The sequence below is a fragment of the Anolis sagrei genome, chromosome 2 (assembly GCF_037176765.1).
Source record: "Anolis sagrei isolate rAnoSag1 chromosome 2, rAnoSag1.mat, whole genome shotgun sequence".
In the NCBI taxonomy this organism is placed as follows: Eukaryota; Metazoa; Chordata; class Lepidosauria; order Squamata; family Dactyloidae; genus Anolis; species Anolis sagrei.
The window spans coordinates 69,826,906-69,846,636 of NC_090022.1; the positions used below are offsets into that span (position 1 = coordinate 69,826,906).

The window sequence follows — 19,731 nt, forward strand, 5'->3', positions numbered from 1 at the left end:
TTGGGAGCTGGGCGTAGCTGAGTGATAGAAAACAGGAGCCAAGAAGTCAATTGGTTCAAGTCTCTGAAGCAACAAACCCTAAGATTAATGTTAGCCCACTAATGAAAGCTATCGCAAGCACATCAACCATTAATAATTGTGTGAGGGTTGTTTTGTTTTGTTTCTCTAGTATGATAAGTTGAACAGGATGGTGAAGGACTTCCAGCCCTTTTATGACCTCTGGACTACAGCATCAGACTGGCTTCGTTGGGCTGAGAGCTGGATGCATGATCCCTTATCCGCAATTGATGCAGAGCAACTAGAGAAGAATGTCAATGAATCCTTTAAAACGATGCACAAGTGTGTGAAACAATTCAAGGATATTCCAGGTAATAGCAGGGCTTGAACTGTTTGGTTGCTTATTTTTTCTGAAATGATGCAAGACAGAACTCATTCACTTTTTCTTGTAGCATTTATTCCCTTGTCAAAGATATTGTGACATAACAGCTCTGCAAAGCCAGTTTCAAAGAACTACAAACAGCAATGAAAAAGTGTTGGCCTGTATACCAGAACTGCAAACTTTCTCTAAAGCTATCTTCTTATGTTGTAAAATATTCTGTAGTGTGGGATTTGGTTTCCTTTTTTGGCTTATGTTTTGCACTAAACAATGAATTCTGTTCAAAATGCGGCAATGAATCAGCTTAACAGAGGAGGAGTTGAAGGAATATGTATGAGGAAAGGTTAATCATTTAGAGGAAGAGGATTAAAAATACACACTTGTATAATAGAGTCATTCTTCAAAAACTTGGCTTTCATATATCATAATGTTCTAATCTTGTCAATGGCAATGCTGGAGTGTTATTCCTCCATTTCAAGAGCAACTCGAGGCTATGCATTGCAGTTTGCTACATTGTGAAAAGGTAAAGATTTTTTCTGACATCAAGTCTAGTCGTGTTCGACTCTGGGGGGTGGTGCTAATCTCCATTTTTAAGCCAAAGATCCGGTGTTGTCCGTAGACACCTCCAAGGTCATGTGGCCAGCATGACTGCTTGGAGCACCATTAACTTCCTGCAGAATTGGTACCTATTGATCTACTCACATTTGCATGTTTTTAAACTGCTAGGTTGGCAGAAGCTGGGCCTAACAGTGGGAGCTCACCCCGCTCCCTGGATTCGAACCACCAACCTTTCAGTCAGCAAGTTCAGCAGCTCAGCGGTTTAACCCACTGCACCACCAGGGGGCCCTAGCCATTTAGAAATAGATGTCTCTTGCCCTTTGCAAAGCCACTGCCTTTCTCATAGCTGTAATCTAGGTGGGAATATGTACATTTGACTCAGAACACATAGATTTAACTTTGATTCAAATATGCAGATAAGTGGCCTTGAGTCCCAGGAGCCGCCTTATGTCTCAATTTTGTGGAGAAAGGCAGGGTATAGATAAAATGATTGATTAAAATAAGGAACGAATAGGCAAGTCACTTCCCAGAATTTCCTTTTGGATAATACCATGTTGCATTCAGAAGTTCTCTTTCCTTCAATACACTGAATATCCTTGTTTGCCTGTTTACTATGCGCCTGGTTATATTGTATTCTGTAGTGATATTGCTGGAACCATCCTTAATTTTACATTTTAACATTCATTAAAGCATGCCAAGATGTGGCTGTGGAAATCCGTGGCAAGATTGAGGAATTCAGACCCTACATACCCCTGATTCAAGGTCTGCGTAATCCTGGAATGCGCAACCGTCATTGGGAGATGCTATCAGAGGAGATCAAAATCAATGTGAAACCCAAGGCTAACTTGACATTTGCACGCTGTCTGGATATGAAGCTTCAGGACCACATTGAGAGCATATCTAAAGTAGCAGAGATTGCAGGGAAGGAGTATTCAATTGAGCATGTGAGGAGAACATTCTATCTGATTTTCCTTGCCATTTCAGCTATTAGATTATGTATGTGCACGTATGTTTGTGTCTTATATGGCTGTTCTTCACAACAAGAGTTTTAGCATTTACTAGGTACTACATTTCCATCAAAAGTATTGGTTGACTGGGAATAATAAATGGCTGGCCAACCAACAAAATAAGGGGACCACAGAACAGTATGTGATAACTAATGGAAAAATTATTTAATATTACCTGTTTAAAATTAAACATCCTTGAAGTGACTGGCTTGACTTTGAAGGAGCTGGGGGAGGTGACGGCCGACAGGGATCTCTGGCATGGGCTGGTCCATGAGGTCACGAAGAGTCGAAAATGACTGAACGAATGAACAACAAATTTAAATTTTCTTCCTGAAGTGTATTATAATGTGACATGGGGGAGCAACTTGATACAGGATAAGCCAGACCCCCTCCCCAGCTTCCCTGGGTGAAAGCACCTGAGTTGCCTGAGAAGAAACACGATTCCATCAAGTTGCACTTATGGCAGCCCATTAGGAAAGCTGATCCTAGAATTTCATCCTGAAGTCACATGGCCCCAAAAGAAGTTAAACAGTGAAGGCTAGGCAGGGAAAAACCCTGCTTAGAGAGAGGAAATTCTTATCCAGTCCCAAAATGACCCCTAAGTACACTTTGACAGAGGTGGGGTGATGAAGCAACAATGAAAGAAGAGGGTAGGTGGGTGTAACCACCTTAAATAAGTCTAGCCATGGTCCCTGCCCTCCCTGCAGACCCTCATATGTGTTGGGAAATTACATTGGCCTCCACTCACTGGAGGTCACCAAATAGACCTCCCCTCAATGCTGGGGCTTGGGTGAGATTGGAAGATGTGGGTAATCTTACATATCTGAGCATTCAATCCATTTGGCTACCTCATCCAAGCAGGTTTTATGGCAGAAAGAAATATCAATTTCCTAATGTTTTATTCTTTTCTCCAATGGTTACAGTCTATTACGAGTATCGTTATCTCTATTAATGTTTCATTCTCTGTCATATTTTCTGCAATAATTGTTATGCAATGCATGTTCAATGAGGTTTATTTTTTCCCATTTCCTAGGCCTTGGATAAGATGGAGCATGAATGGGAATCTATCCTCTTTAACTTAATTCCCTATAAAGCAACAGAAACCTTCATTCTAAAAAGCCCTGATGAAGCTTCTCAACTTCTGGATGATCACATTGTTATGACCCAAAGCATGTCATTTTCACCATTCAAAAAGCCATTTGAGGATAGGATAAACACATGGGAAAATAAGCTGAAGATGACCCAGGTAGAAATGTTCATGAAACTGGAATTAACAGAGAAAATATTCAAAAATTCTTCTGATACTGTACTGGGGAACAGGGGCATCCTGTAAATCCACTTCAGGTTTTCATCCAAACAGTACAGTTTATTGAGCTCCTTTAAGCTGTACTGTTTAGTACCTTGGATAGATTGTTTAAAGTTCAGACTAAAACTCTGAGTAGATTCACCACCCTACTCATATGTAAGTCACTGCTGTTATAGATAGCTCTGGATATATTCCCCCAATTCAATGCTGAAAAATCAAGCTGTATTGACGCAGGAGCTCTGTGTACACATTATAACTTCCACAACGCTTTGGAGCAGAATTTAATGAGTCTGGATAGCTGTCAGGCTTGACTTCCTTCAGTAAATTAAAGAGAAACTTTCATCCTGTGAAAACTTTATACTTGGAATATAATATATTTGTTAAGAAATACAGTCTTCTGTATATTAGTCACACTGCTGCATAACTTCCCCTTGAAAGGTCTCATTTTGTAAGTTTCACTCATAGGCTTAGAAGTCATTCAAGGCCAAACTAGTCCAACTAGAATAGAGTCATGTGTTAGGGCATTCGATCTGTCATCAAATTACTTTAAATGTGAGGACATCTAAAAGTATGTTAGGGGGAGCTTTCATGCCTTCTCATTCCAAGTCAAAGTTAAGTCAACTAAGACTGAAGCAACTTAGGAATTAACAGAGCATGCTGTCATATAAAATCCACATAAAACTCTTGCTGTGTGGAGATCATTTTTAAATTCTGTTTTTATCCTGGTGGGTCTGATATTTGGGACCTCACTGGAATAAAAAGACCTTCTAAAGTAATTGAAAGGTGACACATTTATTTATTATTTACGATATTTCTATCCCGCCTTTCTCAAGCCCGAAGGCGACTCAAGGCGGCTTACAAATTGGCAGCAATTTGATGACATAACAATCCACAATATACAATTAAAACATTTAAAACAGCATTATAAAATCAATATAAAATCAATACAATACAAAACCTATTAAAACAAATAATAACCAATGTCTTTTTCGTGCTTCTTGGCAGGAGGTTGGGCTATATGGCCCATGAGGTCTCTTCCAACTCTATGATTCTTCTTGTGAATCTCACTTTCCAATAGCTTCATCTAAGCCATTCCATATTTCAAACTTACATAATTCTGTGTTTGTCTATTGCACTGCATTCCCAAAGTTAATGTTTCTGGACTAGAGCTAAGGTATTCAAACAGCGCTTTTATGAATAGGGGAATGCATATGTGTGTATCCTTCACAGTGATATAGTATATTAGTATATTGCTTTGATCAGTGAAGCACTTTGACAAAGCACTGGTAGAGCTGGCTATTATTTTATCTTTCTTTTGCTTTATTTATGGTCAGAAGCCATCCTTATATACTTGGCCCAGAGTCTTCACTATATGGCCTGATAACCTCAGTTTGACAAAGGGATGAAACCTAAGATCATAAGGAATCAGGTGACATGCCTGCAGTGATGTAGCAATGTGTGCTTTGAATGTGTGGTTGTGCTTGGTTTTCCTCCTTTTATTCAAGACATTGGGGGTGGTGATGTTTTAGGTATGCTGAGAATTTTTTTAACCCAGATCGACAACTCTACCTATAGAATTTCAGGTATTATAATACATTTGTTTTTAAAATAATAATCTTAGTGTATTAGGCATATCAAGAAAGCACAGCAAAGGTTATGATGGGCTTAGACAGTAAGTAGTGTAACCATCTTAAAGTGCTAAAATATTGTTACCTGTAGGTTGAATAATGGTTGATTCCTAGCCACAAGTGACAATATAAGAAGAGAAAGAGTTAAGTTGCAGTTCCCATTATGTTAGAATGTAGCATATGAACCAAGGTGGATGTCTAGGACTGAGATGCCCTTTACTTCAGGCTCAGAAAGTATTTTTCTGTATGGCTTCTTGACCATCCACAGAAGTCTCAGGGCTGCCTGCTTTGAAGAAGACACTTAATTACACACCTGTCTGCCCACGAAATCTGAAGAGCAGAGAGCAAAGTAATTTCTTAACCTCCAGCCTGACTCGGAGAGATATTGTATGCCTGCCAGTACCAATGAGCTTAGAAGAGCTCCGAACATCTTTAATCAGGCACTGGGGAAGTGGTGTTTTGAACCAAAGTCACAACACTTCAAAAAGTGTTTATTTTAAAAATAAATAAACAAACAAACATCAGAGGCATTCGTCAAGTAATTACTCTAACTGTTCATAGAGAACATTGTGCAGTTGTATCAGCTGGACCGTTAACTAATTTAATGCGGGCTGGATCTGGGTTCTGTTCCATGTTTAGCCCTAGCTAAGTAAGAAGTGTTACTCTTCTTGAATAATAAGCTCTGGTGAAGTTCATTTTCAGTGACACTGTGGAAAGTTGGTTCACAGTTTTCCATTAATTCTTGAAAATGGAATGCCATCCTATTTCTAGAGCTATCAATTCTTGACCAGAAACAGGGGTGGGGAATATGTTAACCTCTAAATGTTGCTGGACTCCCATGATTTCACGGTTTGCTTGGGAAATTGTAGCCCAAGAACATATGTAGAACCATACTCTCTGCACCTCTGACCTGAAGGGAATTTCTTTTACACGTGTTCAGTATTAACTGGATGCCAGAGAAGGGCATATTTGTTTCTGATAGCAAAAATTTCAGTTTTAGACCTTGCAATACATAACAAAAAGAAACAGTGCAACACTGAGCCCAGGTAAATTGGCACCTTCAAAATAACTTTCCAAGGTCCAGAAGAGGGCAATAATGATCCATAGACTCTTGCTCACTGTGACTTAAATACATATAAGTTATAACAGATGTGGTGTTCTCAGTCCCAGGGCAAGAGAAGTTCCAGAAATGGATGCTTGAGCGATATGAATAGAGCAGAAGCAGATCCTTGCTGAATCCAAAGCACTTTAATTGGATGCTGAGGCCCTAGGACTTGGGAAGATATGTTCTGTGTCAGCCCAGAGCTGTCACAAAGTAACTTTCTCATTCCACCCCTCATAAACAAAATGGAAAAAAAATGTCTGACAGAAATGAAATACGTTAATCTACCTATACTGGTACAAACTAATAGGGCTTTAGAAGATCTACTGCTTCATTCTTTCTCCAATCAATCTAATTGTGCAATTCACAATAGTCATAATTATGTTTCTTCCTTCTTAAACTATACAAGTGTAAGTATGCTTCCATTTTTTTTAGTTATGACCATTGTATAAAGAATATGTGATGATCATATAAGATATATAAGATCTTATAATATATAAGATATAGGCTGAGCGAAGGAAGATAGATGCTTTTGAATTGTGGTGTTAGAGGAAAGTTCTGAGAGTGCCTTGGACCACGAGAAGATCCAACCAGTCCATACTTCAGAAAATAAAGCCCGACTGCTCATTGGAGGAAAGGATAGTAGAGGCAAAGATGAAGTACTTTGGCCACATCATGAGAAGAAAGGAAAGCTTAGAGAAGGCAATTATGCTGGGGAAAATGGATGGAAAAAGGAAGAGGGGCCAACCAAGGGCAAGATGGATGGATGGCATCCTTGAAGTGACTGGCTTGACTTTGAAGGAGCTGGGGGTGGTGACAGCTGACAGGGAGCTCTGGCATGGGTTGATCCAGGAGATCACAAAGAGTCGGAAACGACTGAACGAATGAACAACAACATAAAGAATACATTCTTCACTAAGTTTGGATGCTTCAGTATATTTGAATTTTGAATGGATTTATAAGTATCCTGTTATCTCTGGTGTCTGGATTATTACTTCTTTGCCTTTTGGTGAAGATCAAGTGTAGTATCATTAGCACCTCTTGACTGTCCCCGTTGTCATATAAATCCTATTACACTTAGCTATTACCAAGCAGCACATCTCTAAAATTTCCAGATTGATACTGAATCACAGTATAAGCATTGTTGTTCCAAAGCTTTTCCCAATGGAGTAGATTCAGAAATTCAATTTAAAACATCACTTTGAATGTCTTGTACAAAAGTAGGCTGCAACTATAAAAGCATGATGGTTGTCACTAGTATTGCAAGCACTTTAGAAGAATTTAATGAAGTCTTGATTTTGTAGGGATTCAAAGAACATAACTAAATGTAGCCAAACCCCAGCATTACAGCTACAAACTTTGATATTTATGTATTCAGCTCCTGAAAGTATTGACACCACTGAAAGCTAGACATATTAAAATAATTATTAAGGAGTTGGAGAGTTGGCATAAATATACAGTAGAAGAAAAATACCATATTTCATTGCATAATAGTCACAGCCCCCCCCCCCCCAAATTTGGGGTGTATGTGTGAGTAGTATGCTATGGTGACCATCACACGGTGAAAAAATGCCCCATTTGAGGGGCTTCCTTCACTGCGTAATAGTGGTCCCTTTGAGGGTGCAGTCACAGGGGGTGACGTGCTGTACTCAAAGGGAGCACTTGCCTTCAAAGGGAGCAGTTGCGTGGACACATGAAACTTCACCTGCCCTCACAACTACACCCTCAAACAAAGCAAAGAAGGGCTTCCAGTCAGTCCCAACCCTACAGCAACAAAAGGCAAAGAAGGCAAACAGAGGGAGGAGGTGTGACTCTTTCCCAGTTACTGTGGGGCTTGACTCGGCATCCAGTGCCAAAACAGCAGTCACACCCTTAGTTCACTCGCTCGGGTGAGTGAACTAAGGGTGCAACTATTATGTGAGGAATAGCAAAACTAGGTTCTTGCCTTCCCCAAAAAGACTAATATGCAATGGTAGCTATTATGCAATGAAATACAGTATCTTATTTTCTATTTTCTGTGTTTTGCACCTTTTTCTACATTATTTCCATCATACATCTTTAAAATGCATTTCAGTTTTATTCTGTTTGGTATATAGTGAATGGAAATGTTTAATGCTGCAAGATGTGGCTCTTTCCCCTTACAATTCTGCAGATCACTGAGGAGGTTCTGTAGAACACTGAAGCAGATGTGCAAAAGCTTTGTTTCTTAAAAAATGCAGAGTTATCTATTAAGATGTCCCAGTTGGGTAGATTTCTTTCTAGCATTTTCCAGCACCTTGCCAACAGGCCAAACCTAGACCCGATACTTTTGGCAGGGGATTGATTATTTCATGGAGAGAGTTCAAAATTTTCTAGGACAATTGAGAAAATTTGAATCCATGATATACAAGACAATTGATAATTAACATTATAGAAGTATATGTCACTCTTTTGATTATTTTTTTTTGTAACAAGCCTAGCAAGTACTGTTTCAATTTTCAATTTTTGCAGTCCATAGGGAAAGTGTTTGAAGTCATTGTTTGTAGCCCATTTGTCTCTTATTTCTGCATATATTTTGTGCTTCCTTTATTTTTGGATTATGGTGGCCGTTGGATAGGAACAATAACATTTGTATTATAAAATATCTGGACTTGCCTCAAAAGTTTCAGCTTGCTTTCCTTTTCTCTTTTCTCTTTTCATTCTCTCACAGGGATATTTTCTATGAAACCAGTGGATTATAGCTTGAGTACTATTTCACAGCTCCTTTTGTAAAGAAAATCCTTCTGTTCGGTTGTTTCTGATACTTATATGTCCTTTGCCAATTTTCTGCTCATGCTATCTTAAGTCTGAGCCCCAAACACGAATAACTGAGCTGATTGTTTTACTTGGTGTGCCTTCCCAGGATGTCTTGGAGGAATGGCTGACTTGTCAGCGTTCATGGCTATATCTTGAGCCCATTTTTAGCTCAGAAGACATTAACAGACAGTTGCCAGTGGAAAGCAAACGCTACCAAACTATGGAGAGGACATGGAGAAAGATCATGCAGCATGCCGAAGAGAACAGAGAGGTGGTGTTATACCTATTTGTGTGTACTGATGTTATCCAAAACTGCATATATTGGTTCATCTGAGGATTTAAAACAGTTATAGCTGATAACATTTTTATCTGAGCATTTTAGTTATACATTTATTAGATTTGGATATCCATCTCAACTAGTTCTAATTGATTGTATGATGTACACTAATTTCAGTACCACCAACCCACACACACACACATCCTGTGATTTTAAAGTGTACCCCATTTCTAGAGATGTTTATATGGGAGGAAAATGAATCTTATAATAAAATATGGAATTTAATGCTTTCCTTGTTTCGCCTTATACCAGAACAGATTGTGCTCATGCTTCTGACATTCCATTTCCTCTTCCCCACAACTGCCAGAATTTGTTGTGATGTTTGGTTTTGGTAAACTGTGTTAATATTAGTTTTCAAGGTATGATAAGACTCTAAAAGAGGTTTACAATCTCATCCCTCTGATGGACCAGATTAAATGAGAGAGTAGGAGAGTGGTAGCGGGATGAACCACATCCAAAATGGTCAGGGCCATCTCTTCCTTCCCCCTATTTTGTTCCTTTGTTAAATTCTCTCACTCTCCTTTTTTAATTTTTCCCTTGTGTAACGGGCTGCCAATGATGGAATAGTTCTCTCTTCCAGAAGTCTACACTTAGCACAATGGCTTTCTGAAATCAATGCCAGGTCTGCAAATTCTAACCCTTGCTGTAGACTGAAGCTAATATTTGGATAGTAATCCTCACTATAATAACTAGTGCTCTGAACTGTATTATTTTGATAATACAGTGCTACCTTGCTTTATATTTGCACTAACCAGTTTGTTTCAGAGCATAATGCCAAGAGTCTTATTACCAATGCTTGTTTGAAATTAGCTTCAAAATGCAAAACTTAATTCCAATTTTAAAGGTTACTCTGTCTGAGGCCCCTTCCACACAGCTGAATGAAATCCCACATTTTCTGCTTTGAACTGGAACATATGACAGTGTGAACTCAGATAACCCAGTTCAAAGAAGATATTATTATTATTATTATTATTATTATTATTATTATTATTAAACTTTATTTGTACCCCCGCTAGCATCTCCCGAAGGACTCGATGCGGCTTACAAAGGCCGAGGCCTCAACATAACAACAACATAAAACAATACAACTCAAAGCAAATCAAAAACATAAAGCAATATCAACAAAACATTACACCATAAACACAGTAAAATCAAGGCCAGGCCAAGTAGTGGGTACAGATTAAAAAGTGCTGGGTGTGATAGGCGGCATGTTGGATTTCAGGGCATGTGCAATGTGCAGAGGATCTTAAAACTCTAATAAACTGCTTCTGGGACATAGTGCTGAAGTTTCCTATTCCGGGAAGGCACATCGGAACAGCCAGGTCTTCAAACTCTTCCTAAAGCCTGCCAATGTGGGTGCTAATCTGATGTCTTTGGGGAGGGTGTTCCAAAGTTGGGGGGCAACCACAGAAAAGGCCCTATCCCTCGTCCCCACCAACAGCGATTGCGACATTGTGGGATTTTCTGCCTTAATATTCTGGGTTATATGGCAGTGTGAAAAGGTCCTGAGTCATGTATGTTTCTGAGAGTAATCAGTTCATGTGTCAGCATAGATAAGTATTGGCTGTTCTGTTCCAGGTGATTAACGTATGTCCAGATCCCAGGCTGCTGGAAAAGCTGCGGGAATGTAATAAACTGCTGGACTTGGTGCAGAAAGGCCTGAGCGAATACTTGGAGACTAAGAGAGGAGCATTCCCAAGGTATTTCCATGATGTCATGTACTTTGATATACTTCCTGCCTCAGAAGAGAAAGTGCAGAAGATTCCTCTCATTCTCATATGTAGTTGGATAGCTATAAACACACACATACAACATGTATATGTTACCTTCATCCTAACATGGCAACCAAGGCAGGACATTGTTTTATTCATACATATGTGTGTGTGTGTGTATATATATATATGTATATGTATATATGCATGTGTTTATATATGCATGTTTATATACACACACACACATACACATATCTGACAAATGTTGGTATGTATGTTTGCACTAACATATTTTATTTTATTTTGTTCTATCCCAATTTTATCAACAAGGTAATTAATAATATCCTTACTAGAATTTTAGGAATGGGACTAATCTGAGCACGTCATTCCTCCCTGCAGTATTCGAGAAAAGCATATCAAGAGTAGGAGGAAAAGAATAGACAAGGAAGTGATAGCATGTGGGTTTAGTTCTTTGTTTCAAGACCATTAAAATGCTGTATTCTGTTTGGCATTTAAAATGCTTGTTCGGGAGGATGGTGAAAGCTTTAAAGCAAGGATGGGAATTGCAAAGTTTCTTCATATGTGGCCATTAGAGTATCTAGTGCATTTCCTGACATCTCACTGGCTCCCCAATTCCCACCAAATCTTTGGCCAAATATTCAGCCAAAAAGGGGGTTTTAATTAAAAGCCCCAACAGTTGAAATAGTCTGGAATGATGAAATATGCTGTTTTGGAGGACTAAAACAGCAAGAATTCATCTGCCCTCCCCCACATATCCCTAAAGTCAACCAGGAATGATACGACGTTTCTTCAGAGCATCCACATACAAAAAAGACATGATGGTGTGCTATGGTTCTCTGGAGCTTCCAAACTGCCCAAAATCAGTGGATGTGGTGGTTCATCCACCTGCTTTAAGGCTAGTTTTCAACATGTTGTATTACTGTTCCTAGTTCCAAAAATAAAGAACAGGGACAAATCAGGAGCTTTCTCTCTTTCCAGATTCTACTTCCTTTCTGATGATGAGCTGTTAGAAATACTGTCTCAGACTAAGGACCCTACAGCTGTGCAGCCCCATCTTCGCAAATGCTTTGAGAATATTGCACGGGTAAATAACCATCATTTATCCTTGTGGGATGTGGAAGATCCTACTTGTTTTATTGAAAGTCAGAAAAAGTGTGAGTCACAGGGTACTGTTTTTATGGTGTTAGCATGATTGTGATTCAAATGAACAAGAAATTGAGATCTCTGACTTTACATTGGGACAAGGATCATGCAAGCCTATCTAAGTTTATTGCATTGCAACTCCTGTCATTCCTCAACATTGGCTCTATTGGCAAAGCCTCTTGGAATTTGCAAATCATTATCATTAGATGTCCAGCTTTGCTTTGCATGAACAGAGTCTACTTCAGGGCCACATGCTTGCAATACTGTCTCTGTGCTTCCAATAGTAACACTATCAAGATATATATAGTTCTCTCCATAATTTTTGCAGATTCGATTAACATATTCTCTCTAGGAATCTCTACATTTTCCAGTGTTACTTTGTGATCAACTTCTAGCAGACATTGACCACAGTGTCATACAGGAGGATCTACAGATCCTTAGATAGGTGTTATCTCAGGCTAAAAAAAAATAGGGTTTTTATTTACTGTTTTTCCACTTTCACATGTGTTCTGCACCTGTAATCCCTGCAAAAGTGGAGGACTTATTGTATGATCACTTCTCAGTAGTAAGTGACCACACAATTATGGCAATTTATAAACTTTCTATGGTTTGTGGTGAGTTTTCCAGGATGTATGGCCATGTTCCAGAAGCATTTTGTCCTGATGTTTCACCTGCACCTATGGCAGGCATCCTCAGAGGTTGTGAGGTCTGTTGGAAACTAGGAAAAGGGGTTTTATATATATATACCAGACATCCTGAGGAGTGAGGTTGAATGGGCCTTAAGAAGCATTGCTAACAACAAGGCAGCAAGAGATGATGGGATCCCAGCTGAACTGTTTAAAATCTTAAAAGATGATGCTGTCAAGGTGATGCATGCCATTTGCCAGCAAATATGGAAAACACAAGAATGGCCATCAGACTGGAAAAAATCAACTTATATCCCCATACCAAAAAAGGGAAATGTGAAAGACTGCTCAAACTTCCGTACAGTGGCCCTTATTTCTCATGCCAGTAAGGTAATGCTCAAGATCCTGCAAGGAAGACTCCAGCAATATATGGAGCGAGAGTTGCCAGATGTTCAAGCTGGGTTTAGAAAAGGCAGAGGAACGAGAGACCAGATTGCCAATATCCGCTGGATAATGGAGAAAGGCAGGGAGTTTCAGAAAAACATCTACTTTTGCTTCATTGACTATTCTAAAGCCTTTGACTGTGTGGATCATAATAAATTGTGGCAAGTTCTTGGTGGGATGGGCATACCAAGCCACCTTGTCTCTCTCCTGAGGAATCTGTACAAGGACCAAGTAGCAACAGTCAGAACTGACCACGGAACAACAGACTGGTTCAAGATTGGGAAAGGCGTACGGCAAGGCTGCATACTCTCACCCAACCTTTTTAACTTGTATGCAGAACACATCATGCGATGTGCGGGGCTGGATGAATGCAAAGCTGGGGTGAAAATTGCTGGAAGAAACATTAACAACCTCAGATATGCAGATGACACCACTCTGATGGCCGAAAGCGAGGAGGAGCTGAGGAGCCTTCTAATCAAGGCGAAAGAAGAAAGCGCAAAAGCCGGGTTGCAGCTAAACGTCAAAAAAACTAAGATTATGGCAACAAGAATGATTGACAACTGGAAAATAGAGGGAGAAAATGTGGAGGCCGTGACAGACTTTGTATTTCTAGGTGCAAAGATTACTGCAGATGCAGACTGTAGCCAGGAAATCAGAAGACGCTTACTTCTTGGGAGGAGAGCAATGTCCAGTCTCGATAAAATAGTGAAGAGTAGAGACATCAGACTGGCAACAAAAATCCGCCTAGTCAAAGCCATGGTATTCCCTGTAGTAACCTACGGATGTGAGAGCTGGACCTTAGGGAAGGCTGAGCGAAGGAAGATAGATGCTTTTGAACTGTGGTGTTGGAGGAAAGTGCTGAGAGTGCCTTGGACTGCGAGAAGATCCAACCAGTCCATCCTCCAGGAAATAAAGCCCGACTGCTCACTGGAGGGGAAGATACTAGAGACAAAGTTGAAGTACTTTGGCCACATCATGAGGAGACAGGAAAGCCTAGAGAAGACAATTATGCTGGGGAAAGTGGAAGGCAAAAGGAAGAGGGGCCGACCAAGGGCAAGATGGATGGATGGCATCCTTGAAGTGACTGGACTGACCTTGAGGGAGCTGGGGGTGGTAACAGCCGACAGGGAGCTCTGGCGTAGGCTGGTCCATAAGGTCACGAAGAGTCGGAGACAACTGAACGAATGAACAACAACAACAATATATGTGGAATGTCCCAGGTGAGAGAAAGAACTCTTGTCTGTTTTAAATAGGTGTGAATGTTTCAATTGGCCACCTTGTGTTGGGGTTCAGCCTGAGTTTGAACTTGACCCTGATTCTCTGTTTGTTCCTCCTGATGCTAATGAAAATATAATTACTGATGCTAATGAAAATGTACCTCTTGATGCCAATGCTCCTGAAATTAGTGAGGAAGAAACTTCTGTAGGTTTGGAAAATGCCAATATTCCTGAAATTAGTGAGGAAGGAACTTCTGTAGATTTTGAAAATGAAAGTACCAGTGTTCATGTTTCAGAGGGAAGCCATGACCTTTCACTCCCTTCTGCACCTGGTAACTTTAATGAGAACAGAAGGGGCCAGATTTGGCAAGACAGAAGTAAATCACTCAGCTTGCGTAGGTCTTCCTGATTAAAAGAAATACAAACAATGGCTTCAAAGCAGAGGGCCGGTTCACGGAACCAATTTTTCGGCTTTAAGTGCCTTCCGCCGGGCTGACTTTCTCAGTTCAGGCATCGTTTCCCTGGCCATGGTCTTGAAAGATTTCTAGGATATCAAGCACGGTTAGTGGATTGCTAACAGGTTCCAGTATTTTACAGTGTGGCTTTGGGTTTTGTTTTGTCCATTTAAATTCATGTTTGCTGATTTTGCTGTGGCTTTTGACTTGCATTTTTCCTTTATTTTGTAACCATTTTTCTTCAATAAAAAATGATTATTTTTCACAGTCAAGTGTGGTGGATCTTAGGGCCTCGTTCCCTGCTCTGTTTCCAGGTTTGGCTTCTTATTGTCTGGGGGAATCCTTTGTTGGGAGGTGATTAGCTGGCCCTGATTGTTTCTTGTCTGGAATTCCCCTGTTTTTGAGTATTGTTACTTTATTTACTATATTTACTATGTTCGAGGCAATTGTAAAATGAATCATACACACAAAATAAATGTAACAATACAATTAGGGTTGCTTTTGTCTATTAATTTCAGAGGCCTCAAATTATAGTCCAGTATCTTTCACTATTGACACAGCAAAATTTGTTTTGACTTGCAAATAATTTGTATACTGAATTGTAATTCATATATGTGTGTGTGCGGGGGATTTGTAATATGAATGTTGTCGTTATATTGTGTGTTTCATATCCTTTGTGTCTGAATAACTATCTAGGGAATCTTTTTAGGGATATTTGCAGAGCATTTTTTTTATAAAAAATTGTTTAATTTTTTTGTTCTTGACCCATTAAGACAGAGGATGTGCTAAAATGAGGATGAAAAAACCCCAATAATTTCCTACTTGGCAGGCCCGTAGCCAGGATTTTGATTCGGGTGGCGGGGGGGGCTGAGTCTGAGTGAAAGAGGGTCTACCCTAGCAAACCTTTTGTATTGTTACCCCAATACCCCCATGCATATGGGATATATTGAGCATGGTGATCAGATCATGATATGAATAAACGTAACAGTTTAAATAATGCACCAGGAAGGCCTTTTCGCGAACCACCATGAGAATTCTGGGGGGAGGGGCTGAAGCCCCTCAACCCCCCCCCCCCCCCCCCCCGGCTATATGCCTGCTACTTGGCATCTCATGCTGTGCTTCCTGTCACTAGTTGCTCTTTCAGGAAGATCTCAAGATTACACACATGTATTCCGCAGAAGGGGAAGAAGTAAAACTTGTTCGTTCTATTTATCCCACGGGAAATGTGGAAGACTGGCTGCTGGAAGTTGAGAAGATAATGAAGGCTAGTGTGCGAGACAACATTGAAAGGGCAATCAAGGTTTATCCACATGTAAGTATTTTGGCTAGTTCAATGTGGGAAATGCAAGTTATTCAGTATAACTTATTCAGTATAATGTTTGGAGGGATATTTCATCTGAAGAACTGCTAATTATTGCTACTTGACCGATTACCAGAGTGCCATTTATTTAACCTTCTGACTTTTCAACAGTGTACTAGGATCTCAGTAGCACACATGATTGTGGCATTATTTCTGCCTTGTAGTGTTACATGCTTTATTTGTAGCTTCTTTAATAATTTTTCAAATGTTCTGTGCAAAGGGGGGGGGGGTACCAAAAGTAATCCAAAGGGAAGCCATAGCAGATAGCCTGAAATGGGTTATGGTTGAATAAATCAAAGCAATGAAATTTAGACAATCTAATGAATATTAAACCTTTCTTTCCAGTTTATTAAACCTCTGTCCCATACCACTTTATTTCTTACCATCATAACCCTGGTGCAGTGGTGAGCAGGTCTTGTGCTAGTATCTTTTATTTTTAGGGTGTGGCAGGCTTCAGCCACAGAGACATCAAGAATGTCCCTCTATGTCCTTAATCTTAATTTTGCTTACAAATGGCAGAAGAGCATTTCAGTCAAATTAGAAAACCAGGAAAAGTGGGAGACAGTAACTATTCTGTGGACCAGAACTAATGAGGTCATAGGCAACTCCTTGACAATAATGTTGAAGTACTGCAAAATGGTTTGCTCCATGAGATATTCGGTTTTGTAACTATTAAGTCTTGTGAATGGTCATTAAACACAGACAAGGCCATGCAGATGGTGTTGCAGTAATGTAGCTGTGAAGTTATAAAGTCTTGAATGGCCGTTGCTGAGTCAGGCAGAAATAATTGCAGTATTGTTATAACATGAAATATTTTCTCAGTCTCAATTATAACTTTGGCTGCTGGAAGCCATTTAAGACTACACATTTGCTTTACTAGAGAAAGGTAAAACCTGGTGGTGAACATTTCTTCATTCCTGTGTAGTCCAGATCACAAGATATTTGCTGGATTTGAACATTGTCTCGATTTGTTTTCAGTCTGGACCACCTGACTAGCATTTGAAAGACATTGATGTATATCAAATGATGTTGTTTGTAATTATCTAAGTGAAGCAAATATATTTTCAAATTATATTTGTAATTATCTAAGTGAAGCAAATATATTTTCAAAAAAAGTAAATTTGCTTTGACTGTACAAATATGTTCTTTCCACTTACAAAAATATCTACTTAAAAAATCTCACACTTGTTGCCAGATAGTTTCTTACAGACACTTCATGTACACTGCAACACTGTATGATAAAAGTCAACATAAATATAATATTTCACTCTAATGAAACCAGTGCCATCTAATATACAGTTGATTAGATCTTGCCTAGGGAACAATAAAGAAAAGGAAAGTTATCTGTTGTATTAACTATGAAGGTAATGTGTTTTTAATAAAGACACCACGGACTACCTGGGTCTTAGATTGGCCAGGCCAAGTGACCATTGCTGGATGTCAGACATTCTGGACAAAGGAGGTATCTGAAGCCCTTGAAGCTCAAGATTTGTCTACCAGGCTGTTTCCCCAGCTAAGTGCTCAGGTAAAAACATCATTTAACTGGATTTGTGGATTCATTATTTTTGCACTGAAATCTCCCCCAGAGAAACTTTTCCACCCTAGGTTTGGCTCCCAGGTGTCTTAGACTTTCTGATCATGTAGCCTGGGGATGGTGGGATTTGTTGTTCAGAATATCTGCAAGCACTCTGCACTAGTGGTGCATGGTTACTTCCATCTCACTGTGACAATGAATGCACTCATGCTTTAGTCTGAACTTCCAGGATTTTGGGGATAGACTCAGTATATTAGATAGCTCCTTTAAAGTGTAGCCTAGAATGTGGGGTAGATTTTCTGCCCCACTGACATGAAAATAACAAGACAGCACTAGAATCCCAACCTTAAGTCAGGCAAAGGTTAGAAAATAGGCTGATTATTATTTAAAAGGAGAGAAGTCATTCTTGATATTGACAGTTTCTCTATTTATTTTTTTGTCTCTCTAGCTCACCTATTTTTTGTCTACTTTAATTGCTCCTAGAACGCAACAAAAACGTTCAAAATTTGTCTGGCATACAAGGGTTGAAGCATATAATTCTGATCGTTTCTTAAATGCACTGGTTGCCCCATTTCTAGGATCAATTTAAATTGACACTCTTGGACCATAAATCATATGTGGCCTTAGACCAACTGTTGTTACCTTAAAAACTAAATAGAGTTATCTACCTTAGCATTTCTATGTTTTTGTTCCATGGGGTAAGCATGACAGAAAGGCTATTCTTGGTAATTGTACTGGAACTCTGAAATACCCTATGCTCACCCTGTGTTAAATTATAGATTGCTGAAGATATCTTCCTGTTTTTTGGCCTGGGCATTTAGTAGCAGGATTTTAAGACATTAAGTGTTATTGACAGACCACTCATAGAGCTGTTGGCTGGATGAAGAGCTGAGAGAGGAAATAGTATTTGGATTTCTGATTTCCGTTTCTCTACACCAGCCCACTCTATCTCTGTCTATACGGTAATTCTTACATAGAATCATAGAGTTGGAAGGGGCCAGTCATAAGGGCAATTCAGGAATACACAAAGCATTGCTGGCAGATAGCCATCCATCCTCTGTTTAAAAATCTCCAGAGAATATTCCATCACATTTCAAAGCAGCATATTCCACTGTCAAATGGCTCTTACTGTCACAAAGTTCTTCCTAATTTTAGGTGGAATATCTTTTCCTGCAATTTGAATCCATTGCTCCATGTCCTAGTTTCCAGAGCTGCAAAAAACAAACTGGTCCACTCCTCAAAATGATATCCTTCCAAATATCGTTTCCCCTTTCAACCTTCTCTTCTCCAAGCTTTCTCCCTCAATTTGTACTCAGATGCTCTCAACCTGGCTTTCAGGATTTAAGTCAGGGTTCTCCTCACAGTTGTCAAAATTGTTGACATGTAATGCTATTACTCCCTTCTTTTCTGTTTGGTCTATTTCTCAGAAATAGGTTATATGAGTTACTACATTCCAAACATGACTTATCCTACCAGGTTTCAGTGATACCTTTAGTGTACAGACACCAATGGTCATGGGCTTTCCCCACTAGCTGCCTATTTAAGCTTTTTTTCCTTTCCACTGTTGTGTTTTTGTGCTTCCCCCCAAGTTCTCTCTATAATAGTTGGAGTATAAACTCCTATCTTCAAACACACTGTCTCCTACCACATGCTACCAAGTGAGGACCAGCCATCTGATTTTCCTTTTCAATAAACCACCAATAAAAATATTGTGGACATAAATATAAAGAAGTAACTCTTAAATTAACATCTATGGTTGTTGTTTTTTCTCTTAAGATATATTATTTTTTATGCTTCAGACTGTTATTGGCTAAAGAATACGAAGTAGATCTGAGCTATTTTCAACAGGCAAGGGACTTACTTCTTCTACTTTACTTGCACAGCTCAGTGATCTGGTAGCACTTGTACGAGGGAAGCTGTCTCGAATGCAGCGGGCAGTGTTATCTGCTCTCATTGTGATTGAAGTGCATGCCAAAGATGTGGCAGCTAAACTTATTGAGGAGAATGTCATGAGTGAGAATGACTTTGAATGGATTTCCCAGCTCAGGTGAGGGATTTCTGACTATCTACTACCAGTGTAATTAACTTCGGTTTTACTGACATGTGCCGCATCCCAATTAGGAAGTGTTA

General features: G+C 39.5%; 1 protein-coding gene across 1 annotated transcript in view; it reads left to right on the forward strand.

Annotated features, from left to right (window-relative positions):
- Positions 1–19,731, forward strand: part of DNAH1 (dynein axonemal heavy chain 1) — a 185,706-nt gene that overhangs the window by 52,864 nt on the left and 113,111 nt on the right. The window contains exons 19-27 of the mRNA XM_060765847.2: positions 170–368; positions 1,625–1,878; positions 2,975–3,187; positions 8,859–9,023; positions 10,668–10,789; positions 11,801–11,906; positions 15,840–16,019; positions 17,452–17,592; positions 19,485–19,648. Coding sequence (XP_060621830.2) covers positions 170–368; positions 1,625–1,878; positions 2,975–3,187; positions 8,859–9,023; positions 10,668–10,789; positions 11,801–11,906; positions 15,840–16,019; positions 17,452–17,592; positions 19,485–19,648 — 1,544 coding nt within the window. The remainder of the gene's footprint in view (positions 1–169; positions 369–1,624; positions 1,879–2,974; positions 3,188–8,858; positions 9,024–10,667; positions 10,790–11,800; positions 11,907–15,839; positions 16,020–17,451; positions 17,593–19,484; positions 19,649–19,731) is intronic.